Below are 24,631 nucleotides of genomic sequence, written 5' to 3' on the forward strand. Positions count from 1 at the left end.
GTTCCCTATACCTTGGTATAAGATGTGGGATTTGTATTACTATTTCTATCTTGGATAGACTTGTATATTATTTTGATAGGTATTGCATAAAGCTTTCTCTTCTCCCTTTGTTTCTCTTTCTTTTACAGGAGGGTTATGCCGAACGCCTGAGATATCAGGCCTAGTGTGGCTATAAATGGCTATAAATGGCATCTTCTTCTTTTCCCTCTTCATATATTTCTCTTACCATCATTATTCCTACAAAGGTTTAGACTTTATAAGATGAGGATTTCCTAGACGATGTCATCACTATTATATATGAACACAACCCATGAGCCTCCTAGAACCGAGAGGTTATGAGCGCCGTGCTCATGGAGTGGTTCTGAAAGCCACCAAAATGGCAAAGTACTAGCTCCTTCGCAGGCCATGGTTCATAAGAGCCACTCTAACATCAACAGATTACTTCTTTCACATTATCCACAAGAGTACCACATTCGAGTCCTCCGTGCATCGACCAGGAAGGAAATTCCCAATGCACACTCTAGAATGATCCTTCCAGCCTTGAGAGATATAATTACAAGCCTGTCTGAGCCGATCATAACGACCTCAATTCAGGATTATGCTAGTTTGCAATTACTTGGACCGTAACTCGCAAATGAGGCCGTCCTAGCTCGGGATACTGCGCTGGCCGAGATGGTTTACTGGATACAAGATATCTATATGAATTTGCTAGAGTGACTCTCCTCGCATCAACCGCCAGTATCCGCCTACTCGCCCTGGTGGTCCATTTGCACGAGCCGGTGAAATCTCAGAAATTCAAGAAATCACCGACTGGCTCCCCGCGAAGAGTCTGTTTAGTGGAGTGAATGCCTTTGGGTTTCTTTCCCATTAGCCTGGTTGTCTGCCTCCGCGCTAGTAACGTTGGCCGAAGCAGAGAGCAATTCTGGAGCTATAGGTTTGGGTTTACCAAGAAAGCAGCACTTTTTCGTGGTGTGCAGCATCCATGCAGTATACGTAGACGCATATCATTTGCTCCCTTAATCCTCGACATCCGTAGGTATATAGCAAGTCTCTTGTTCTGATAGAATCCAGACAAGCTCTGTAGCGGGTCATGCATTCCCACGACATAGGAAACCCCACGCCGGAGAATGCAGGTCGGCTGTCCTCCGAAGAGGCTCCTTGATCAGGGTTGGGTATAATAGAAGACGTTGACAAAGTCGAACAAAATTATCCATTACCCAATTCGCTCCCCCCTTCAGCTCCCTCCGGAAAAGAAGATCCCCCACGCCCTCCAACCGGCAAAGTCTCACCCATCGGGAAACTGAGATATTTCCAATCCTCAATCTCCTCAATAATACACTTCAACCGATCCCGTATACTCTCAACAGCATACGTACCCAGAATCAGCCTCAGAGGCGGGTAAGAGCAATGACCAAGCTGCCAAACCAAATGCGCCGCCTTTACCGCACTAGCAGGCTGCTTATCGCCCAGCCACATGAGCATACGTCGCGCATGCGCCGCCGGCGACGTAACCGTATTATACGGCTCACTGGGCGGCTTAACCAGAAAATGGCCGTAGAGCGGCAAGGGCGACGAAAGCTGATGTTCAGAAGGGTTAGGCACGACCGCAGATGGCGAAACCAAATCCCCAATATCATCACGACGCATATGACCAGGCTCAACGAGCGTACCCTTAATATTAAAACTATCCACCTCATACAGCATACTCTCCATCAAGCCCTCGACGGCGTATTTGGATGCACAGTATGGTCCGAGGCCCGGCACACCGAGCGCGCCAGACGTCGAGCTGAAAATGAGGTATCTCCCCGCGCGACGCTGACGGAAATGCGGTAGCGAGAGCTGGATCATGTTCAGGGTTCCTGTGAAGTTTGTTTCGAACTGGTTGCGGATGTCGAATTCATCTTGGTCTTCGCAGGCGCCGATGACGCCGTAGCCGGAGCAGTTTGCGATTATGTCAATTCGGCCGAAGCGGGTTATTGTTTGGTCAATTACGCGCTTGACGGTCTCTCGCGCTCGTACGTCGCATAGGAGTCCGATGCAGTTGGCTGATTCTAGCTCTTTCATTGCTGCGGGGCTGTTCTCGTAGGTGCGTCCGACGGCTGCTACTAGGTCATTGTTGGCGAGGGCGGTTTTTACTAGGGAGCGGCCCATGTGGCCGGTTGCGCCGAAGATCTGGGGGTGTGTTAGTGTTTCTTGGGGTTTTTGCTTAGGGAGGGGTTGTATACCAGCCATACGAGCGGTTTGGCGGGGTTCTGGGGACCCGGGGGATCGGTTGTTGAAGGGAGATGAAGTCTTGGTTCGCGTGATGCTGGAGAGGAGGGACCTCCTTTTGGGGATGTCTGCTCCATGGTGTGGCTCAGGTGAGGGGAGAAAGAGGAAGATGAATCTCCGCATTTGGGGTTTCTGTCCCTACGGCGCGGTATAGCGACAAATCCGAAATAAGTTGCCGTTAACTATTTCCTTTTCTAGATTTGATGAAATTGACTGTCATTGCAGGCTTTACTTGATATACTTCTATCCCATTACCCATATACACCAGAAATAAAACACAATTATCGTCCAACCTCCCGTCGCAGCCGTCCCGCAGCTGTCGAAGGTCCTGGTTCTGGCCAGCTGCCCACTGCATCATCAACCTCTTCCATGAAGGTTGTACTGTTATGAATAGAAGTACCACCAAGAACGACTCGCACACCCGGGGAGCTGGCATTGACTTGCGCTACCATCTTCGCCTCCTCGTACGTGGTGCCACCAACCATAAAGATGATGATGTCTTGCGGTTTGTCCCGCGTGTGTCCACTGCCCTCGAGGAAAGGGTATTGCAGTTCTTTCAGGCGGCCTTTGATGAGGTTTTGTAGAGTCACTTCTAGTCTGGGGGAGTGTTGTGTGTAGACGTTCTCGACGCCTTTAAGACCCTTGAACCGGTTGCTTGCGCCGGAGAAGAAGGAGGTTGATTCGAAGAGGTCAGAGAACCCGCCTGCGACTGGTGGGGCTTGGAGGGAGTGGTGATAGGTGAGGAGCTTGGGGATAATATTTACGCGGTTTGGTGAGACTTCGCCCGCTGTGGCGAGGAGATCAAGGAGAATTGGTAGCGCGTTGTTGGGTTGCTTCTCATAGCGAAGGGCATAGAGAGCCACCAGGCGCAACTTATTATCTGAGGGCACATTAGGCTGCCCGATGATTCGTTGTAGTGACTGGAGAAGAAGGGTGAGTCCGTGAGCAAAGCATAATCAGTTTAACTATTGAACATACCCTAAGATCATTGGAGTGGTTATCATTGCATGCCAGGCTCTGCTCCAACTCGCTCACATCGAGGAGGGTATCTTCACCGACGCGCCGACTGAGTTCACCCACCAGGGTAACGTGCTTGCTCACATTACCTGCCAGCTTGCGGAATTCGGGATAATCCTCCACAAAACGCTTCATGTCCGCAATGGACTCGATATTCGCGGTGCTTTGAGTTTTGGTTTGGTACTGCTCCACATATTCTTTAATGTTCTGGCCCAGATCACCAAAGTTCTGATACATATTCTTCTTGAAGAAGGGGTCCTGGTCCTGAGCCAAGACAATCTCTTTCAGTTCCGGTCGGATATCTGGCACATCGTGCAGATCCACCCGGCCGTTGTTGATGCCAAGCATCTCATGTACCATGGCCTGATATGTCCACTGAGTCAGCAACGGGGTGATAGGATCATCGCGGCGGTCAAGAACAAGCAGGATAGGAGGTGTATCGGTCCGGCGGAAGTTAAATAGCTGCTCCTCCTGCGTGATGTGGTATCGGACCTCCGTAGCCAATTTCCGGGCCAGTAGGCTGTTCTTCTCATAGCGAATAAGCGGATTCTTCTTCAACGCGAGGAGCAGGGCCAGGACCCCCTCGGTAGCTCTTTGTAACGAATCTGGGTTCCATAAATCCGGCGAATGGCTCCATATCCGTTGCAATGGGAAACCTAAGCCCAAAGAGCAAAGGTCCGGGTTGATAACGAGGAAGTCGGCAAACTGTTCCTGGACCGACTGGACGACCTCGTGACTGTCCGCTTCTGCCAGCCGCTCCAGGGCGGATTTGCGGATGATGTTGCTAAGGTAGATATAATATTCGCCGTATTTAGGTTCTCGCAGCTCGTCGATCAAAAATTGAATAGAGGTGGGTGATGGGCGTACGAAGCATAGGCATCGTAGATGTCGCATCTTCTCGCGCGCGGCATTGTCCAAGCGGTCAATGAGGTAGACCTCGTGGTTTAGAAGGGCGGATTGGGTGATTGCGGTCGAAACAATAGGGACCTATACCCATAGGGGTTAGGTTAGCAATCAGATCAGTATATTGCCAGGGTAAATCCACCCACTGTCTCACTATCCAGAAGCAAGATCTTCATCTTGGATGACGAGGTTCCGGACTCACCCACGGTGACCATCTTGGAGATGTACCCCGAGGCAGCCGCGACGACGTCCATGGTGGGGAGATTTCACCAGGAAATAAGTTTTTTCAAAGTGGCTATTAGCTCCTGATTGAGGCTGTTCAAGCTGTTGAAGATCGAGGGGCTGAATGTGGAGAGGGCGGAAACTTGTTGGGGGGAATTCCACTTTCCACATGACGAGCTGTTTTCTTTTCCTTCTTTTTGGCTTCTTCTTCCTTTCTTCACTGCTCTGATCTTCTTTTTGACTTCTTCTTTCTTTTTTGTCTGTTTTGTCTGTTCTTTCATCTTCTACATGGTCAACAATGTTGCCCTATGTAGATCAGAGTATGTCAACCCTCATTCAAACTTGGGAAGCTCGGTCTAACTAACACTTCTCCCCGCAGTATTTGAGGTGCCAGCTAAACTCACTGGCGCATCAACTGATGAGCGTACGATCTTCCATTTCCATAAGCTCCCGAATTGCTAGCAATTGCTGACCCCCAGCTCCAGTCAAGCTGATCGGCTCGTTCCTCCTCTCCTACCCACTGGCCGCCCTCCTCAAACGTATCCCCGATGGCCAACCCTGGAAGAAGAATGTCTTCATTATCGCCGTTTCGTTGTTCTATATTATCGGACTCTTCGACCTCTGGGATGGTCTACGCACCTTACTATACAGTGCCGCGGCTACCTATGCAATCGCCTACTACGTGGATGGATCACTGATGCCGTGGATTGGGTTCCTTTTCCTGATGGGCCACATGTCGATTAACCATATCGATCGTCAGAGGGCGAACGACAAATCGGCCGTTGACATTACTGGAGCGCAGATGGTCATGGTCATGAAACTTAGCTCATTCTGCTGGAACATTCATGACGGCCGTCTGCCCAAGGACCAACTCTCGGATTCGCAGAAGTACTCTGCTATTACGAAATTCCCGGGTATTGTAGACTATCTGGGCTATGTCTTGTTCTTCCCTTCTCTCTTTGCCGGTCCTTCCTTTGAATACGTGGATTATCGCCGTTGGATCGACACTACGCTCTTTGAAGTTCCGCCAGGCACTGACCCATCCAAGGTGCCAGCTACCCGGAAGAAGCGTAAGATCCCTCGCAGCGGAAGACCTGCTGCACTGAAGGCCGCCGCCGGGTTGGTCTGGATCTTCGCCTTCATCCAACTGAGCTCATACTTCACCACCGACTTTGTGCTTTCAGACGCCTTCTTGCAGTATTCCTTCCTGCGTCGCGTTTTCACTGTCTTCATGCTGGGTTTCACCGCTCGCACCAAGTATTACGGCGTCTGGGCTCTGACTGAGGGTGCCTGTATTCTATCCGGCATGGGATACAACAGCTTCGACCCGAAAACAGGCAAGGTCTTCTGGAATCGACTGCAGAATGTCGATCCGTGGGCGATGGAAACGGCACAGAATTCCCATGCTTACCTAGCCAACTGGAACAAGAACACCAACCACTGGCTGCGCAACTACGTCTACCTCCGCGTTACGCCGAAGGGCAAGAAACCGGGCTTCCGCGCTAGCCTGGCTACCTTCGCCACCAGCGCCCTCTGGCACGGTTTCCACCCAGGATACTACATGACCTTTATACTGGGCTCGTTTATCCAGACCGCGGCAAAGAGTAAGCACCAATACACCTCCATAATCCACTCCCTCCATAACTTACCATTCAATAGACTTCCGCCGCTACGTGCGCCCCTTCTTCCTCACACCGGACGGCACCAAGCCAACACCAAACAAGCCCTACTACGACATCCTCAGCTGGCTGGCAACACAGCTGACCCTTTCCTTCGCCGTCATCCCCTTTATCATCCTCAACTTCGACGACTCCGTCACCGTCTGGTCCCGCCTCTACTTCTACGGCATCCTTAACTGCGCCGTTTCCCTAGTTGCCTTCGCCTCCTTCTCCCCGCTCAGAAAATACCTCGTCTCTCAACTGAAGCACCGCAGCCGTCCTAACGCCGTAAGCACCGACACCGTGCTTCCACCTGACCTAGGCCTGCCGAATGATCCCGAGCGTGACTTTGACGAGGCTGTTGCTGAGATCAAGGCTGAGATCGAGTCCCGTGGTAGACGTGGAAGTACGGTTAAGATGCCTACAGGCGCGGAGCTGAAGGCTGCCGTTGAGCAAAAGCTTGGGCGGAAGTTGTAGGCTGTAGCAGTTTTGGTTGAGATCTAACAGTGAGAGGTGACTATTAGAAGCGGGGTGAATAGCCGGTCTGGATCAGCGTTTCGGTGTACTCTTTTTTTATAGAACAGTAGGAGTGTTTCGTCTTTATTATGTTTAATAGCGATGGTTGGTCGAGATCAGTCTATAGATATTCCAAGGATTGGATGGGTTTTAGAGAATTGCGAGCTTTGATTTGATTTCAATTACTTTCAAAGAGTAATGAAGAAGTTGAGTATAGCATAAGTAAATTGTGATACATAGAATGCCGAAGAGAAGAAGTGAAAAGCACAATAACAAAAACATATATCCAATACACGGACGTATAGCATAAATGTAAACAAAGGCTGTCACCATGCATAGAATCCCAACAAACATATAAAGCCGTAGACAGATCCGAGGCAAATGTTGAAACGTCGAGAGAATGTAAAACAGAAGGATATTTATGTGCGTTGAAGTCGTGGAGTCGTTCAGAACAAATGTGCAGACAGAGAAGCGAAAAGAAGAACGTAAGAAGGGGCTGAATCGTCAATAATCAAGAAGAGATCACAGCAAGGAGAAGACGTCTGCAATATAGCGAACAGCAAGGGGAAAAGAAACCAGTCGACTGGCTGTCCGGGAGCTCAACCGCGAAGAAAAAGAAGAGAAAAAAAGCATCAAGTAATCACCAGTGTTGAAAGTCCAAGTCGTAAGAGCGTAAATAAAAAGACCGCAATAAAACGCAGTTCAGTCCAATCCGGGGAACAAATAGCCCTAAAAACCCGTGGTAGTCCCAATAACAGCAAGCACAATAATAATAACAAGTATAGCAACCCCGAGCGAAATCATCCACCGATTAAGATTCCTCCACCAGCGCGCATTATCCCTCCTCCGCTGCTGCAGATTCACATTCTGAGCCTCAAGCGCCATCCCCACATCCGGAGAGTGAAACTCGACCATCTGCGCGGCCTTCGGCTTAGGCGGCAGAGGCAGAAACGCAGCCACACACCACGCCGGCGGGAAAATGAACCCCAGGCAGAATGAGTAGACCTGGATATTTCGCCGGCCGAGGACAGGCTCGTAGCGCGAGTCGAGGGAGGGCGGCCGCCACCGACTCGTCGAGTGCTGGACGACACGTCGGTCGGGGACGAGATGCGGGGACCAGCTGTGGCGGAGGCGGTAGAGGTGGCTGCTGGTGAACTCGCCGTCTTCGGGTTGCGGGGACGGGACCCAGTGGGCGCGTGGATCGCGCGGGTCGCTGTCTACGCGGCGTTGGGTGATTTCTTGGCTTCGCGGGGCATCGGGGAGGGGACGGTCTGGGGAGCGGGGACGTGGGACGTTGAGGGGACCCGGGACGAGGTTGAAGATGCTTGAGTTTGAGGTTCCGGGACGAGAGGAGGGTGGGCGAGTGGATGGTGGGCGGGTTGATGGTGGACGGATGGATGGCGGACGGGAGGCGTCCATCATTGAGAGAGTTGAGTTTAGGCCCATTGGTTCGCGGAGGTAGTAGACTTTTGCCCAGGTTGGGAGGATGTTGAGGATTGTGCTTGATCCTGTGCCTGGGCGTTGGAGGCTGCGGGTGCTGTCGCTTCGTTTTGAGCCGGAGGAGAGACTTTGGCTTTGGGAGAAGACCGGGCGGTTTGGGAGCTTGGTTAGGCTGTCGAGACGTTCGTCTTCGCTGTCGTTGGAGGGGTCGACAAGCCAGACGGAGGATCTGGTTGTTTCTGTCGCTAGGGCTGCTGGTGGTGGTGGGGTTGGCGCTGCCATATCGCGGTCTGAGTCCGTGTCTGCTTCTCCAGCGAGCTTGGTTGATTCATCGGCGGACCAGATGGATGAGACAGTTGAGAGGTGCGGGTTCCAGCGTCCTGATGCCAAGTGGGGATTGCAACGTCCGGATGGAGGGCCAGGGGTGAAGTCGCGTTCTGACGATGCACCGGTGCGGGAGCTTGAAGATGGCGCGCGAATACGCGGGTATTGAATGGGTACGCCATTGTCGATGGCAGCCTGCAAGTCAGAAGCGGAACGGAGACTGCGCGAAGAGGATGTTGCTGATTGGGAACGGCTGCCCGACGGCGCCCTGGATGACGAGCGGAACGAGGCAATGGATTGCGCGATCGGACTCGAGTGGAATGAGGCTATAGACTGCGCGGGTGGGCTGGAGTGGAATGACGGGGATCCATAGCTCGATTGCTCGGACGAGGCCGGTTGGAAGGCGTTTTGGAACCAGGGTGCAGACCCCACGTGCCGAACCACGGTTCCTCCTGAGTTATACGACGAGAGCGAGTTTGTGCGCGGGTCCGACTCTGAATGGAAGTTCATGCTCGAGTTATCCAGCATTACAAAGTTGGGACTTGACGGGGCCCCGATTTGTTCAACTATAGGGCTGGAGTAGCCAGTCACGGACTCGGCAGAAGATTTTGGCGACATAGTTGACTCCGAGCGTACGGCTTTTATCGTTGGGGTGGTCGTCGGCAATCCCATATCATCATCTGAGAAGTCCGCTTCTGAACTCTCGGACCCATAGTCTGGTGCTTTCCCCGAGCCTGGCAGCGACGACTTGCTGGAGGATGGGTCGTCATCCCACAACTGCGGGGGCGAGTTGCCGGTATCCACGGTGGAGGATACATCCCAGCTACCAATTGAGTGATCTCGCGGGCTGTGGGGTGCCGGGTGGCTGAAAGCCGGTGAGGAATAGGTCGACGTGGATGATCCCAGGTGGTGATCGGAGTAGCTGAAACCGGTGTCTGATATGTATTGTTGTTGGCCTTTCCCGGGAAGCGGCAAGAGAATCTGCTCCGGCTTGGTCGGAAATGGGGTTGCGGTGTACATATCAAGTTCTTCATCCGGGACGATGCGTAATGAGCGGGTTGGTGATCTTTCATTGGAGTGCGAGGGCGTACGCTCGTGCAATGGCCTTCGCGCGCGGGGCGAGGTTGAGCGAGCGGGAAAAGACATTATTCGGACACACTGAGAGCATTGATTGAAAAGACTGATTGAGTAAAGTCGACGGCAAAGGGCAATTGGCAAACCAGATGTGTAAACAAGTCAAAAGAGTGTTGTTGTTTTTCCGAGTCGAGTATCCGATGTAAGGAATGTGGTACCCTTGGATATCCAGGGTGGTTCTATAGGCTGATGTTCATCAAAAGAGTGTGGGCAGACGTGCAGAAGTCGTCAATTAGGTCGTTTCAAACATCCAAGGCCATTAAAGAGAGTGGTCGAAAAACAATCATTAAAACGTTTCAAAACAAAAAGGACAGAAAAGCAGAGGCGCACACGAAGTCGAAGAAGAACGTGAGACACTTGGAAGGGAGGAATTTTGTTGCCCCAGCGGTGAGCGTCTAGGCAAGTGAGATCTTAGACTGCAGGGGTTATGCAGGCTGCATGCACTTGAATTGACAGTCTGGTGGCTATTAACGATTGGATGAGATCAAAAGTACAAGTTGCAATTGGTTTGTTTCTTCTGGTTGGACTGGTTGCAATTGGGATGTTCTGTTCTGGTGTCTGTTCTGGTGTCCGTTCTGTCTGTTGATATTTACATCTCATACTCCCTGGGCTACCGTTTAAATATATAAATCCATATTGAATGCGGAGTAGCCATTCACAAACTGACTCCTTGAAACATCTCGTCTCATTTAATCGCAGAATCGAAGTGGAGCCGGTGTGCGTTGTCCCTGATCCTGATGAACTGCCAATGAACTGCCACTAGTCTACTCCATCTATGCGTCGGTCCAGGTCTGACAGGCAGAATGCAGGCCGAGAACAATAATCAGACGCTCATTGCCAATAAATGTCTCCCTCGTGTAATCGGAGAATAACTGTCCACGATCCCTCGCATTGACTCAGACAATTCCAGGGGTGAGAGCTCACATCCTGTTTTTGCACGGTCCACCAGTTCGAATCAGGTTTGGCTTGAAACCGGCGGTGTTCGTCTAGCCTGAAACCGAGATTCTGGTCAATGCTATGTATAGATCGACTATATATACCGGAATATGAACGTCGGACTGTCGATATCAAAAGAACAATAGGAACAACCATGATCACGTCCACGGTGCATGGTGACAGTACATTACTGTATTGTATTATTTCCAGCCAATCACCGTTCCTCTCCCCGTACGGTAACACCAACAAAGCACTCCCTCCTCTCTCATCCATCCCCATAAATAGCAACCTCCCCAACTCTGCAGATCATGGCGCCGGTAGGGATAATGGCTCGACTGAGGAGTCTGTACTCGAAGCAGGGTGAGTCAAGGGGGAATCCTAAAAAAAAGAGTCTCGACTAACAATCCAGATGAACCTGCCCTGTCAGAACATACCGTTGCTTTTCTCTCTGTATGTAGAACTCCTAGAAACAACAAGAACACGATGAACACGAAAAGAAAAAAACCACAATTCACAATCTCGTATCTAACTCCCATCAGGTCCTCCTCACACTACTCTACGTGTTACCATTCTATCTCTCATCAACAACCCGCCCATCGCCAAATCTCAGTCGCGATGCCCCGTCCGTGATTCGCGCCCGCATTCGCGCCGTCACGGGATCCTGTATCGTGAGCTCCGTCCTCGTCCTCTGGCTCATCATCGAGGATAATTCCTCTCTCGGCGCCGGTGTCAGACTCCTCGGCTGGTGGCCCGTCGGCCTGCTGGAGACCCTTCGGAGTCTTTTCCTCACCGCGGTTCTGTTCCTCGGCCCGCTCTTCGAACGTGGCATTGTGGAGGGCGAATGGAAGTTCTGGTTCCGTCGTAGTAAGCTCTCTGAGAGTCTCGGTGGCTGGATTGGCTGGAGAAATTATGTCGCGGTATGCAATTGCTTTTCGTTTTCCATCTTTTCTTCCCTCCCTTATTTTAACAACATTTCAATCTAATATCTTTTAGGGCCCCTTCACAGAAGAAGTCATGTTTCGATCCGCCATGGTACCGCTGCATTTACTCGCACACACCTCGCCGGGCCGGATCGTGTTCCTGGCACCGCTGTATTTCGGCATTGCGCACGTGCACCACTTTTACGAGTTCTGTCTGACCCATCCGGACACCCCGGCTCTGGCCGCCCTGCTGCGGTCGCTCTTCCAGTTTGGCTACACGACTATTTTTGGCTGGTATGCGACCTTTGTCTATTTGCGGACCGGCTCGTTGCTGGCCGTGGTTCTCATCCATAGTTTCTGTAACTGGTGTGGATTGCCGCGGTTCTGGGGACGGGTCCAGGCGGGTGAATATATCAGTCCCCCTATTACTCGGGGTAAAGAGGATTCTGATGATAGTATCCAAGTTGGGGTAAGGGGTAACAGTGGCTTGGGTGTTGGGTGGACGGTGGCTTATTATGTACTTCTTGTTGCTGGAGCGCTTGGTTTTGCTCAGGGGTTGTGGCCTTTGACTGAGTCTTATCATGCTCTGGTTTCATTTTCGGACAAGTCGAATTAGGTTGGTAGCTTGGCTTTTGGTCTAAGCTTGGTATATTTTGAATTGCTCCGGCATATACATTGGGCTGTTACATTTCGTGTTCTGTTTATATGTTGAACCGACATTGTGTTTGTATAGCATAACCTAGCACTTCAAGTCGATACATATTATTAGCTACTACAATTATTTCACTGAATTATGGAACTTTGAAATTGGCATTGGCACTCGAAACAAAACAGATTGATTTGTTGACAAGTAGGGAGAGTCGTCGACAACATGGAAGAATGATATGCCGCCCATTCCGTCAAGAAGCAATATCCCGTCTTCATTTTATTCGCACTCTTCCTTCAAGCCCGTAGATATGCGAAATGCTGTCAATTCTCAGAAATGTGTTGAAGCGACATGGCCGGCCAGGGGGGCCCCTGTCGATAACCTGCCGAGGTAAGCGAGGAAGTCCGTGCTGGAGACCGTTGCTGATGTTCCAGGCATACCAATTCTCCGTGAGGACCTTTTCGCTTACACCAATAGTCATTTCCTGGTCGATGAAGAACATCAGCTCAGCCGACGATATGTCCGGTTCAATGTGGATGCGCTTTGCAATACCGTGGCCACGGCCGGGGATTCCAGTCCGGTCACAGCAATTGAGAAGATGGAAGGGGGGTTTAGCAAGGCTTTTTTGATGAGGAAAGCAAATGGAACGGAAGTTATAGCCAAAATTCCATGCCGCATTGCTGGTCCGCCTTCATTGACAACGGCTGGTGAAGTAGGAGTTTTAGAATACGGTATGATGGTTCCTATTCCAGAGAGAGTCGAGTGGCTAAGACGTACAGTCGGGAGACACACTAGCATTCCTGTCCCTCGTGTTCTTTCCTGGTCGTCGGATAGTTCGAATGCCGTTGGCGCCGAATATATAGTTATGGAGAAAGCTGCCGGGGTTCCTCTATATGAACGATGGAGGAGTATGACTGAATTCGAAAGGCTACAGCTGATCAAGAACTTGACCAAGCTTGAGGCTCAGCTGTCGGCTATCTCGTTCCCTGCTTACGGAGGACTATACCTCCGGACTGACATGAGCCGACCGAACAGGTCTCTCGGTGATGAAATCGATCCATCCAAGTCTTTCTGCATTGGACCTTCTTGCGATAAGAAGTTTAATCCTGATACTACTCTAGAATTTGACCAAGGACCCTGTGCGTTACCTATACAACCTGGCAGTTCACCTACTAACATTTCACAGGGGATTCAATTTCAAGCTTGGGAATATCCATTACACGGCGTGAATTGCTTCGAATATCAAGAGGCCAACAAAGCCGATCGAGCTTTTACAAAGGAACCGTTGAACAACAAACCCAGCTCTTGGAAGTCACAGCGAACCTCATGAAGCTTTTAGACTCGAACCAAATATTAACGGGAGCTTGTCAGCCTACCCTATGGCACACCGATCTTCATATGGGAAATATCTTTGTCGCCCCAGACGAATGTTCAAGAATAGTATCCCTTATCGATCTTCAGTCAACGTCTATACTCCCCGCATTTCTCCAGGCGCAATGGCCGATATTTCTGAAGCCTCCGCAGACTTACGATTATGTCAAGGGAATATTCCAACCGCAACTCCCTGATAATTTCAACGAACTAGACAAGGACAGCAAAGCCATTGCATTCCGCGAATGGTCACAGGTAAAACTAGCAAAGGCTTACGAGGTCTCGACCTATCTCGAAGACAGAGCAGCGCATAATGCCATGAACGTACCCCGTGTCTTCCGAGAACTATTCACCCGATGCGGAGAAATCTCCGAAGTGGGCATTGTCCCGCTCCGCGAATGCTTGATAGAGATTTTACAGAATTGGTCAAGTCTTGGATTTTCAGGAAAATGCCCTTATTCATTCAGCCGGGACGAGCTCGATGCACATGGACGTCAGTTTGCGGAATACCGAGCCTGGCATGACGTTCAAGCGCTTGCTGAGGAATGTCTTGATACTGATGCGGAGGGGTGGATTGCGCCGCCGTTGGATATAGACGAGAAAAGAAGGCAGAATGGGGAGCTACTGGACCTGTACATCGAGAAGGTTTCTGGGGAGAAATCTGCGGAGGATGCGAAAGCGATGTGGCCTTTCACGGTTGAGGCTTGATTACGTTCGGTTGGGTCGACACAGAAGTGCTTTTGGCAGTGCCTATGACCATGCAACCGTTTTCTGGAGACGAGAGACAAAAACATAGGCAATTGAGGTCTTCGGTCTTATATCATTGGTTTAATTTCTTATATGCTTCCCTGTTCAAAGGGTATCTGCAACTTTATTCGAATAATGATACTCGAGGCCTTCCTAGATCACGCATAATATATTCCTGTATATTATACTTCACTTCCGTATTAAATCAAATGATCGGGCTTTTATTTGATTTTGTCGAACACTGAGGTGGATCCATAGTGAAATTCGAGGATGAGACCAGGTGAAAAGCCCAGCTCATCCGGGATGAAACGGGATGACCAATCCCACAGAAACGTGCATGTTCAGTTCGACATTTCCTAGCTAGTACTCCGTAGAGACTTTACATATCTGTTAAATTACATCATACTTTTTCGTACTGCATACAGTCGAACCGCAAAAGTTTCCGCGAACCAGCCCAATCGTCAAAATATATATTTCAATCCACATACTTAAAACATTAACTAGACATCCATCTCTAATGAGAAAAATATATAAAAATATGATCGTAATAGCTAAATAGCCTACGTATTGAATGTAAGTTTTAATATTTTATATATCATTCTTTAGAAGCAATGTTCAATCATTGAAGATAGTGGATGTAATTGCGCAAAGGCGGTATAGAGAAATTTCCGCGGAAACTTATGCGGTAGAACTGTATTTCTGTCAGATTTCACTATGTATTTCTAATAGTTCCTGAGTCCTTTAGGATCTCCGAATATGTCACCAGCCATAAATACAAGCAGAATGTCCATGCTCTTGTTGGCGACTTGGTTTGTCGAGAAATCAAGAAGTTGGGTCTTCCTGACGACTGGCCCTTGCTGGCTCGAATGAGCTTCGAGGACTTGAGCTTGCATTCTTCCGAAAATCGTGATAGCCATGACCTATGTCCCAGACATATATATCAGCTTCCAAGAAAGATGAATATATCTTGAATCTATACTCATAGGAATAGTGTTATATTCTAAACATTCCTCTCGCGTAATCATAGCTGCGGTAAGAATAGGAACGACTCAACCATAGAACTATATCATCAAAGGTTATACGCTGTATGTGTAAGAAGGACATCTAGAAGGACCACTCAAAAGACCATCTTCATTCACCTCTCTAGTCACAGTGTCAATTCCCTGTTATTCTCATTTATATCTCCATAATTATAGAATGCTCTAATCAAGTCTTCACTAAAGTATCTCTCTTCCCACAGCCCAATCACACATAAATACTAAGCCATAATAAACCTGCTTATCACATGTCATAGCCTACTCACGGGGCTAGGCAGTGTAGAGCTCCGCAGGCTTCGGTGGAGATCCTTTCAACTCATATGCATGGTAGCTCTCGTGGCCACGGGCCACTTGGTAAGATGGCTGAAATAGAGGAGTAGGTTGGGCTGCCGGAAGGGCTGCTAATTTTCGATTCCTTCTCTCCCAAAAGGCCCATCCAATGGATAGGAGAGCAATAGCTGCGAGAGGAACCCCAACTCCTGCACCGATTGCAATTTCCCTAGACTCATTGCAGCTGTTTTCGTTGCTGGCAGTAGCGGTAGCGGTAGCGGTAGGGACAGGGGTAGTGGCAGCCGTAGTGACAGCCGTAGTGACAGCCGTATCGGTACCATTGGCAACGAAGGAAGATGTATTGTTGGATATTTCCTCAAAGTTTGAGAGAACCCCGGCACTGGGAATAATGTATCCGTCGAGGATCTTAAAACTGGTTTGAGTTGCACCATCGACGTTGCTACAAATCTTTTCCCCAGAAAACGGATCAACAAGGACTGAGTTGCAACAATAGGTCGCGTTATTTTCACTCCCGTCGAGCCATACAACAGCTGAGCCGGCACCTCCTTGGGCCTTGACTGATAACAGGAGTCAGATAAAGGATATAGATTATGTTAGATGAATGTCAGACCTACCACATATATCTGTACATCGGCTGCTTCTCCAAGTACTATCGGTACAACCACCACGAGACAGCGAGAAAGGTTGCTTCATTGATAAGCATAAGCCGTTGGTAAGACATATAGACGTGTTTGCGCAACAGTGAGAGAAATCTCCATCGGTGTAACACGGGGTATCTGTGCTTGTCGCTCCATTTGGATAATAGCATTGGTCGACGGCGAAGACTGCAGTAAAGAGACTCAAAAGCGACAGTTGAAGGACGAGGCCCTTGAGACGGAAGTAGGATTCCATGTCAGTGTAAGTGATGTATGAATGCTGCTTCAATAGAAAGAAAGAGCGGCTCTTTCAAATCCGCTTTCAAAACCCGGGCTATATCGGGGCTGAAGGATATCAGAAACAGAGAATCGCAAGGAAAACAAAGTGGCCTTAGCATATGTTTTATCTTTGCGCAGTACTGAGCAACATCCTTCAACTGATCAGCGCTTCCAGCCCGGGTTGAGAGCCCTCAAACCCCTGTCAATTTAAAATTACGATAAAACATCTTGAAGCCGCCCCCAATTATCATTCCATTTACATGCTCATCTTCAACCTCAAATCTAGACTACCAGCCTTGATGGAGTAGATTTTATAACTATACATATATGACAGAGGTCAGACAAAGCCTGCAGTAGTAATGTATCCATCAGAAGTATCTAGCAGATCAGCATACAAAATATACATTTCGTTTCAGCTGGGGAGAAGGCGAATTGGTGGCGCTACAGTCGGAAGGGAGCATTGGGAAATAATATGTATCTAGCCGCCCTGAGTGGAGCAACGGAATCCCGTGTCTCTCAGTAACCCTATCAGGCCACTGCACGCTACTGCGTAGTATTGGCCCCGTGCTGTACTTTTGTCATTCCCTGTCCCTGTCATGTTACGGTAATCGTTAGTACATGCGGTAATAGGGGATGATGGGTGCCAACGAGTCAATAGTATCTGGAACGATGTCAGCAGCGGCAGATGAGGGAACGAGATAGAGAGTAGGTAACACATACACTGTAGACATGAGGCAATAGGTGGAGCCTAGCCCAATATACACGGGTCTGTTCGCTCCGAGCGGCCCGCTGGACACAGCCCACTGGTACTCCTCCGTACATCGTCTAGCACGAGCGATCTCACCCGACCCACTATGCGACATCGGTTTGGTCCCCAGCCCGACATGACCCTGAAAAGGGGTTTTTGCATCGTGTGTCCTGGTATCGAATGACGAAATACAATATAGACCAGCAGAGACTTATTAGCGTTGAAGCCGGGCTTGCTAGGATGCTTTCAGGCGATACGCCGATGACCCTGGATCCTGGAAAAGTGGCACTCACTAGCGGGGTCTTGCATGGTTAATAGGGCGCTATCGCGGACATTGTCTTTGCTCATTCTCTCTTTGTCAAGTCCTTTCACCAACTTCCTTTGTTCACCCAGATATCGATCGCAGTCTGGCTAAATGGCATCTCTTTTGAAGATGAGACGATCCAACATTAATCTATCTCCATTATTGAATATTTTTCGTTATTCACGAGGATTATATCTTGCTCTGTTGGCCATACTATTATTGTTCATTTTCGGAAGTGTCTTGAATCGAAGGCAAGAATATCTGCAGTACTTTCCTTCTGGCTCATGGCCTGACCTAGGGCAATCCAGGTCTACTGTGATACGGCCTGGAGATCTAGTAAGCAGCGGGTCGCGGGAAGTACGCCCACAAGATGATCAAACGCCATTTGCCCATGAGCCGATCGGACTTGGAACTCTACGTGATGTCCGGTATGTGGCGGTCCATCTGACTCCCAATTTGTGTATATATTAACGCGTGATTGATAGGGAGGGCAACTTTTATCGCGGCGGGACTTTGACAATAGGACATGGAAGTGATGATCCTGAACCCCCAAGGCCTGTAGTCTATGACCCTTATCCCGACTATAACAGCGACCAGTGGCGCAAGGAGTTTCTCGGCAGTTTTTTTGCTTGTGACGGCCCACGAGGAAGGCCATTGAGTCGTTCGAATATCCAAGATATGGTCTCCGTTTATCCAGGAATTCCTCGAGGTATTTGCGAACCCACCCTCAATGGCGAGACAACTTTGACAGATAAGATAGATTTTCCCTTGCCCTTACTCGGATCGTATGCGGCAATAGGTATTGATGCATATACTTGTGCCAACCGCTTCTCTCGATTGGGCGCGTATGGTTACAGTGACGATCCCCAACCACACATAAATTTGAGTGAAGCCAATTGGGGAGCACTGCAGTTACAATGCGTTGAAAGGAATGCCGCAAGATACTCGACGAGGCAGACTGACTCTCATTCGATCAAATCTATTCTTCCTCTCCACCCTCCTCTTTCTTCAAGGAAGTTCCTCCGCGATCGACCGAGCTCTGCTACTCGCGACTTGAAACACAAATCAAGATCGGCTGTCATACTACGTGCGTGGCATGATATAGATTGGACTGAGAACCTCAAACAATGTGTGCGATCTCTTATCATGGAACTGTCGTTACACTCCGGCGGTGAGTATGAGGTCTTCATCTTGTGTCATGTTAAAGACAAGGACATTCCCTATACAGACGATGATGAGGCTATGCAATCTGTTAAGTCTCGCTTTGTGCCACGCGAGTTTTTGGACGTGACCATACTTTTTAACGATGAGACCTTGAAAACTTGGTACCCTAAAGTCGATGAACACAGGTTCGATACCTCCGAGGCTGATCACTATATTGCATGTCGTCTAACAGATTCACAGCACCAATTACCAGTATTGGCAACCGGTTCAGATATTTTCGCAATCGTTTCAGGAGTTTGAATACTACTGGCAACTGGAAATGGATGCCAGATTTATGGGGCACAGCTATCATTTCCTTGAAAAGTCCGTGGAATTTGCAAAGAGACAACCGCGGAAATATCTCTGGGAGCGCAACGCCTATTTCTACCTTCCAGGGATACACGGGAGCTGGCAGGACTTTGTACGGATGGTCGGCTCCTCTGTGAATGGCCGAGGCAGTGTTTGGGGGCCCCAGGGCACCTCAGATACAACGCCAGTAGGCCCCAAGCCAACTACGCCGTCTCCGGAGGACGATAAGTACGAATGGGGTGTCGGGGAAGAAGCAGATTTTATCTCCTTCTTACCGATCTTCGACCCCGTAGATACAAAGTGGACGTTCTCGAACAGACTATGGGGTGTGTCCGAGAATACTCCACGCCGAGCATCTCCCGTTGCAATGGGGCGCATATCAAAGATCCTGGTGCAACAAATGCATGATCTGCAAATCCAAGGAATGGGACTTGTTTCCGAAATGACAGCTCCTTCACTTGCCCTCTGGCATGGCCTCAAAGCCGTCCATGTACCGCATCCTGTGTACATTGATGGCAAATGGACAGCCAAAGAACTTGGACGCATCTTAAACCCAGGTGAACCCCAGAAAATCAACGGGGGAAGCGATAGTATTTGGAACTGGGACCACCGCTGGGACCACATCCTCTATCGATTATCTTATATGTTCTCTACCCAGACCTCAGAAGACCTTTACCGGCGATGGCTGGGCTACCCGATTGACCCCAATCAATTTACCGACGGTAGTTATGTGAGAATTACCCCCCTGCCTTGCCTTTTTGCAGAACTAATATCACTTCACTTCAGCACCAGGATCCACAGGGTCGAAATTGGTTCGATGGCGGTGACTTGGTTAGTATCATTCTCTTCCCCGAACATTCGAGAAGATAACGTCATTAAAGCTGACTCGGTCTTGTTCTAGCGAGAGGATTTATACGGACCACTCTGTTTTCCATCTATGCTACTTCATCCTGTTAAGAATACCGCTGAGAAGAAAGGCCCAGGCATGGCAGTTCCTGTTTGATATTTGCTTGCCAGTCCATGCAATTGTACAATTATTCTCATTTTCGCGATTAGATTTGGAGTATTTTGATTTTAAGTCACATTTAACCAAGATCATACTTGTCAGCGTACTGATCCATGAAGTCTCAGATAAGCGGAACATCACATATACTTCCCTGCCAGCTTTGGCTCAAGATATTCCCATTCCCGGCGGACATAGATCACGAGTACGGGCAACGCACCATCCCGAAGCCGCCATCCACTTAGTCGCCCGCACCCCATACAGGGCCAACAGAATGCTCGGCGTGGACTGTCCAATGTAACTCCTGCCCTCGTGCCGCAGAGTCACATGATCTTAGAACCGAGGACATGCTCCTCCTTCAATTATATGAGTCAGATGCGTACTGTACGAAAGTCTAGAAGATTACATGTAGCTCGAAAGGATCATAGCGGCATTTCTTTCACACACTATTGCCAACTTTCTTCGTTCTCCGCTTCAAGATGAGATCATTCACGGCATAAAGAATCTCTCGCGAAGAAAGAACAATAAAAACCGAGAGAAGAGATATTATAATCAAAGCCACACAGATAATCGTGAATATCGCAAATCCACGAGACGTATATGCAAACACTGACCATCCACCTTCAAGTGGAACAACCGCTAATGCCACTTGCATAGCACTGAGTAAAACACTGAAGACTGCAAAGATGAACAGTAAGGTGCCGTAGGAACGTGCAAAATACGCTCCATACTGCCCATGCACCTTGTGATACATGAGACGTCCGAAGAAAATCTTGGTCCAAAAGTTCAGACGGGAAAGACGCAGTTCGCCAAATTTGTAGCGTGGAGACACAGAATCGTCACATATCTCCTCAAATGCAGTAATGAACTTGACGAAAGATGAATATGTGATTTTTTTCGGTAGTAGTCGGTGATTATCATTGGTGGCAAGAATGAAGTCCGATTTATGGCGTATAAGATAGGCATACGAGCGCATGAATCCGAGAACTGCCTTAGCGATCTTGTGTTGCTGATACTTTGGGATCTTTGAATTTCTGTCGGCGAGGTAAAACTGCCAAAATGCGTGCGATAAGAGATACTTGGGCATTGGCTTGATGAAGACTCGATCGTAGATCCAGACCAGATGGAGGCCCGGATCTTCCGTGATAATCACTTCACGTCCTCTCACGATTTGGTGGGTGAGGGCTGATATATGAGTACTATCTTGTTTGGCGACCAGCCAAAGGAATGGCGAAAGTTTGTCCAGGTTACGCGTCATGAACTCGGACTGGAGAGTTTTGACAATATGGTCATCCTCCAATTTTATCCTTGGCTCGCCAGGAAGATGATCCTTCTCTGTCAATTGTTGAGTTGAAGAAATGGGATTGCTCTTTCGCCTCGACAAGTGGCCATCGGCGGTTATTGTGAGCTTGTCACAGAGTTGTGAGTTCTCGGAGAACGGAGCCATGCTGGAAAGACCTGAGGAGAGAATAGCGAGAACATCTTCGCCGATGAGGGGTAACGCTTCGTGTATGAAGAAATATTGCAAGCTGAGACGCGGATGATCGCACCCCTCACAATTAATGGGGCTAACGCATGTGCTATATATAGACTAGAGAGCAACCTCGAATCTCGACGTGATGAATCCCGATGGCGGTTATATGAAGACGGTTGATACGGACCACGTCCGACTCGCAATCAGTAGACTCCACCTGGCCCCTCTAGGGCGGTAATGGTAACAGTAACCCAGACGTAGGATAGCAATGCATCTGCTTGATTCGAGATAATTCATCTGGGCCCCGCCATCATGCGTTAGGGTGGCATATCACCCTGACGACTCGGTTTTTGGCTGAGGGGCCAAATTCGTGTCCAGCTCCCATTCCCTATCCACCCCCTGCTTCTCTTTCAAATAATTCATCGTGATATTTTCAACTTACATTTGGTTAACTGTGTATTGGCAATATGCTGTTTACAATCACCATCCCATACCTTTTATGGGCTATGTTCCTATCGGAAAGGCTTTTCCATCGAGTGTGGAGTTTTTCCCTCTTTACTCTTTCATGGCTGATTAGTGACATCTTCTCACTTCCTAACTATTCAATTCCAAAAATACTATTGACCATGTTCAATTTTTTGATATGTGCTGCTCTATCCCCTTTGCAGGTTGTTCTTTTCCGAGGCTCTGTGTGTATGAAGCGAGAGCGCATCACAATCTTTTCCCCCTCCGACGTGACCTCCCGAGATACCTTTCTTGCCGAGTTTGTGCCCGTAAATTGTGGTCTCTTCATGGGTTGATGGCTAATTGTCTTGTCAGTATCGTCTACGTTCACGGTCTTGATTCGAATCCACTGACAACTACAGAACGCTCATCTGAAAAGGTGTCATGGGTTCGTGATCTGTTACCGAAAGAAAATTTGAACTGTCGCATCATGGCCTTTAATTACGATACGAGATGGATGAGCAATGCCCTGAGCAAGTCGTTAAAAGATTTGGGCGATGACTTGATTCACGCTCTCGCCAGTAAGCGAGAGACCCTAGAGGTAAGAGATTGGACTTGATTTCGATTTGAATCTAGGTACTTAATTCGTCTAGGAGAAAAGCCGACCTATCATTTTGATTGGCTATAGTTTTGGTGGTTTAATCATCGACCAGGTAAGGTTGGTTCAGCATCGGGTTATTTTCAGTTGAACTAATAGGGAAACAGGCTGTGGTGAACATGGTGCAAAATAGCGATTTGGAACCTGAAATTCTCGAGAGTCTGGGAGGATTTGTCTTTTTGAGCACGCCGCATCGAGGTTCAAAACTCACTCCTATTGGAGAGATAATTTCTCTTTTTGGATACTGGAGGGGTTCAGATACCGCTCTTTTGAAAGTTATGAAAGTTGGCTCAGATGCTAGTGACGACTTATACGATCGAATTCACTCTTTTATCTACGAAAAGGATATGTCTCGCAAGACTCTTTGCGTTTTTGAAGCTCAGAGAGAATTTCTATGGGGCATAGCAATCACCCATGTGAGCTTTCAAATCCCCCGCATATGCGATATGCAACTTATATAACAATCCAGGTGGTGGACCGGGAATCAGCAGTGATTCAAGGGACAATAAAACGTTCAGCAGAGAGATTACATAGGGAGATTCAGGGATGCCAGTCTCTAAATGATGAAACGTATGAAGATGTGGTGAGATATATCAAAAGATGGCTCAAAGCCGAGAGCGAAAGAAAAATTGGTCAGCCCATCATCTGCTTTAATTGGATTCTAACACCAGCTGACAGATGTCTTGATTAGCAACGCAAACAAAACCAACGCACATCTATTTCGTCCCGACAGAGACAGTGCCAAGCTATACACAACGAGACCAGCTATGGAATGATCTGGAAAGAAAACCAACAATACGACACGAAGAGAGAGACATCCCGTATGAAGTAGTCGTGCGAGGCTTGGGGGGCAGTCGCACTTCAGGTATAATGAAAGCATAGATGTCCTGGCTCACTACAGTCTAGTACAGCGAGTGCAAGGAAAGTGGCCCGGTACCACAATGCACAGCTAGGTTCAGTGGAGGGTAACCTGTGGCGACCAAAATCAAAAATGGCAGGGGTGGTACATCAAGTTTATGCTTGCTGCATGCTCTCAACTTATCAAAGAAGACCATAAGCCACAGCTTCGTCGGCATCTCTATGTTGCATCTCCCAGACGTGTGAATATAGATTTGAGGGGTATTAGCACCAAGGAAACAGGGAAGGCTTTCATCTGGAAAACACTAGGAATTATTTACTGTAATGAAGGTTAGGGGGCGAATGCCGAGCAGCTGCAGGTGCAGATAATAGAGACATGCAAGACAAAGCTCGGCGAGGACCATCCCGACACGCTGGCTAGTATGGCGAGTCTCGCTTTCACCCGGAAATCTTCAGCTCACGATACTGAAGCCTTAAACTAATACGAGATTGCTTAACCAGGCAAAAGCAAACACTCAGCCTGAACCATCATACCAACTGTGTATAATTCTGAAATTTTATTAAAATGGGAAGCGGAGCGCTTAAATATGAACACATAGATAAGCTGGATACTTGAATATCAGATGTTTACCCAGCGATTCTTGCTTTATTCGTTGATTTTCCGCAACAATCGTTGATTGAATTCGTGCTCGCTGTAACGTGCCAGGTCTTGCAACCGAAGAGGGCATTCAATTCAAAATAACTAAGATGAGGAGAGAAAGAAGAAGCAAGTTACAAAGTTGGAAGCAGCCTATTGATATAGTTGACCACTTTGCAAACGTTGCAAACCTCGAACCTTCTCGCTTAGCTATCTAGAAAACAATCTATGAAATGCAAACTAGCAGACTATGCAAACAATAAGCGAGTGAACAAACGAGCAAGCAAGCAAACATGAAGCACATAATGATAGCGATCTATCGTAGATCGTGACCTCGCTACTCAAAATGGGATTGACCTTACTACTGTGAATATCGCTACCAAGAGATTGTGGAAAAGCAGAAGTGATAATGTCAACGAGCGAATTCTCATACGCATTGTGTAGTTTGACTCAATTTCATGCGATTTGGTTCCTACTCTGCATTTAATAACTACTTGATGATTCTCTTTCCTTCACCATCTCATACATACGACCATAGGGTGTGGAAAACAGGGCTTCCCGTCCGCTCAGCCGTACTTAAGCCACACGCCGGTGAGTTAGTAGTTGGGTGGGTGACCACCAGCGAATCCTCACTGTTGTATGTTTT

General features: G+C 48.6%; 10 protein-coding genes across 10 annotated transcripts; 5 read left to right on the forward strand and 5 right to left on the reverse strand.

Moving 5' to 3' along the window:
- Positions 1-1,206: 1,206 nt before the first annotated feature.
- Positions 1,207-2,348, reverse strand: LCP9604111_9040 (SDR family oxidoreductase; the record flags this gene model as incomplete). Its single annotated transcript, XM_039077251.1, has 2 exons — positions 1,207-2,172; positions 2,226-2,348. The coding sequence occupies 2 exons, from the start codon at positions 2,346-2,348 to the stop codon at positions 1,207-1,209; spliced, it is 1,089 nt and encodes a 362-aa protein (XP_038925007.1).
- A 204-nt stretch (positions 2,349-2,552) lies between these two features.
- LCP9604111_9041 (Sec1 family protein) lies at positions 2,553-4,445 on the reverse strand (the record flags this gene model as incomplete). The annotated part of the gene is made up of 3 exons (XM_039077252.1): positions 2,553-3,191; positions 3,250-4,275; positions 4,338-4,445. The coding sequence occupies 3 exons, from the start codon at positions 4,443-4,445 to the stop codon at positions 2,553-2,555; spliced, it is 1,773 nt and encodes a 590-aa protein (XP_038925008.1).
- A 266-nt stretch (positions 4,446-4,711) lies between these two features.
- On the forward strand, positions 4,712-6,548 carry LCP9604111_9042 (lysophospholipid acyltransferase; the record flags this gene model as incomplete). Its single annotated transcript, XM_039077253.1, has 4 exons — positions 4,712-4,733; positions 4,793-4,837; positions 4,899-6,017; positions 6,073-6,548. The coding sequence occupies 4 exons, from the start codon at positions 4,712-4,714 to the stop codon at positions 6,546-6,548; spliced, it is 1,662 nt and encodes a 553-aa protein (XP_038925009.1).
- A 768-nt stretch (positions 6,549-7,316) lies between these two features.
- Positions 7,317-9,497, reverse strand: LCP9604111_9043 (putative serine-rich protein; the record flags this gene model as incomplete). The annotated part of the gene is made up of 1 exon (XM_039077254.1): positions 7,317-9,497. The coding sequence occupies one exon, from the start codon at positions 9,495-9,497 to the stop codon at positions 7,317-7,319; it is 2,181 nt and encodes a 726-aa protein (XP_038925010.1).
- A 1,232-nt stretch (positions 9,498-10,729) lies between these two features.
- On the forward strand, positions 10,730-11,957 carry LCP9604111_9044 (CAAX prenyl protease RCE1; the record flags this gene model as incomplete). The annotated part of the gene is made up of 4 exons (XM_039077255.1): positions 10,730-10,781; positions 10,831-10,871; positions 10,961-11,338; positions 11,415-11,957. The coding sequence occupies 4 exons, from the start codon at positions 10,730-10,732 to the stop codon at positions 11,955-11,957; spliced, it is 1,014 nt and encodes a 337-aa protein (XP_038925011.1).
- Positions 11,958-12,304: 347 nt separating this feature from the next.
- On the forward strand, positions 12,305-14,066 carry LCP9604111_9045 (uncharacterized protein; the record flags this gene model as incomplete). The annotated part of the gene is made up of 4 exons (XM_039077256.1): positions 12,305-12,377; positions 12,422-12,718; positions 12,767-13,126; positions 13,174-14,066. 4 exons carry the CDS (start codon positions 12,305-12,307, stop codon positions 14,064-14,066), a joined length of 1,623 nt encoding a protein of 540 aa, XP_038925012.1.
- Positions 14,067-15,412: 1,346 nt separating this feature from the next.
- Positions 15,413-16,126, reverse strand: LCP9604111_9046 (uncharacterized protein; the record flags this gene model as incomplete). The annotated part of the gene is made up of 2 exons (XM_039077257.1): positions 15,413-15,990; positions 16,048-16,126. 2 exons carry the CDS (start codon positions 16,124-16,126, stop codon positions 15,413-15,415), a joined length of 657 nt encoding a protein of 218 aa, XP_038925013.1.
- A 1,951-nt stretch (positions 16,127-18,077) lies between these two features.
- Positions 18,078-19,914, forward strand: LCP9604111_9047 (DUF3405 domain-containing protein; the record flags this gene model as incomplete). The annotated part of the gene is made up of 5 exons (XM_039077258.1): positions 18,078-18,108; positions 18,160-18,748; positions 18,804-19,641; positions 19,698-19,742; positions 19,813-19,914. The coding sequence occupies 5 exons, from the start codon at positions 18,078-18,080 to the stop codon at positions 19,912-19,914; spliced, it is 1,605 nt and encodes a 534-aa protein (XP_038925014.1).
- A 439-nt stretch (positions 19,915-20,353) lies between these two features.
- LCP9604111_9048 (uncharacterized protein) lies at positions 20,354-21,361 on the reverse strand (the record flags this gene model as incomplete). Its single annotated transcript, XM_039077259.1, has 1 exon — positions 20,354-21,361. The coding sequence occupies one exon, from the start codon at positions 21,359-21,361 to the stop codon at positions 20,354-20,356; it is 1,008 nt and encodes a 335-aa protein (XP_038925015.1).
- Positions 21,362-22,014: 653 nt separating this feature from the next.
- Positions 22,015-22,951, forward strand: LCP9604111_9049 (esterase/lipase family protein; the record flags this gene model as incomplete). The annotated part of the gene is made up of 4 exons (XM_039077260.1): positions 22,015-22,151; positions 22,208-22,433; positions 22,486-22,545; positions 22,598-22,951. 4 exons carry the CDS (start codon positions 22,015-22,017, stop codon positions 22,949-22,951), a joined length of 777 nt encoding a protein of 258 aa, XP_038925016.1.
- Between the last annotated feature and the right edge of the window lie 1,680 nt (positions 22,952-24,631).

The sequence above is a fragment of the Penicillium roqueforti genome (genome assembly GCF_015533775.1).
Source record: "Penicillium roqueforti strain LCP96 04111 chromosome Unknown scaffold_40, whole genome shotgun sequence".
Classification (NCBI taxonomy): Eukaryota; Fungi; Ascomycota; class Eurotiomycetes; order Eurotiales; family Aspergillaceae; genus Penicillium; species Penicillium roqueforti.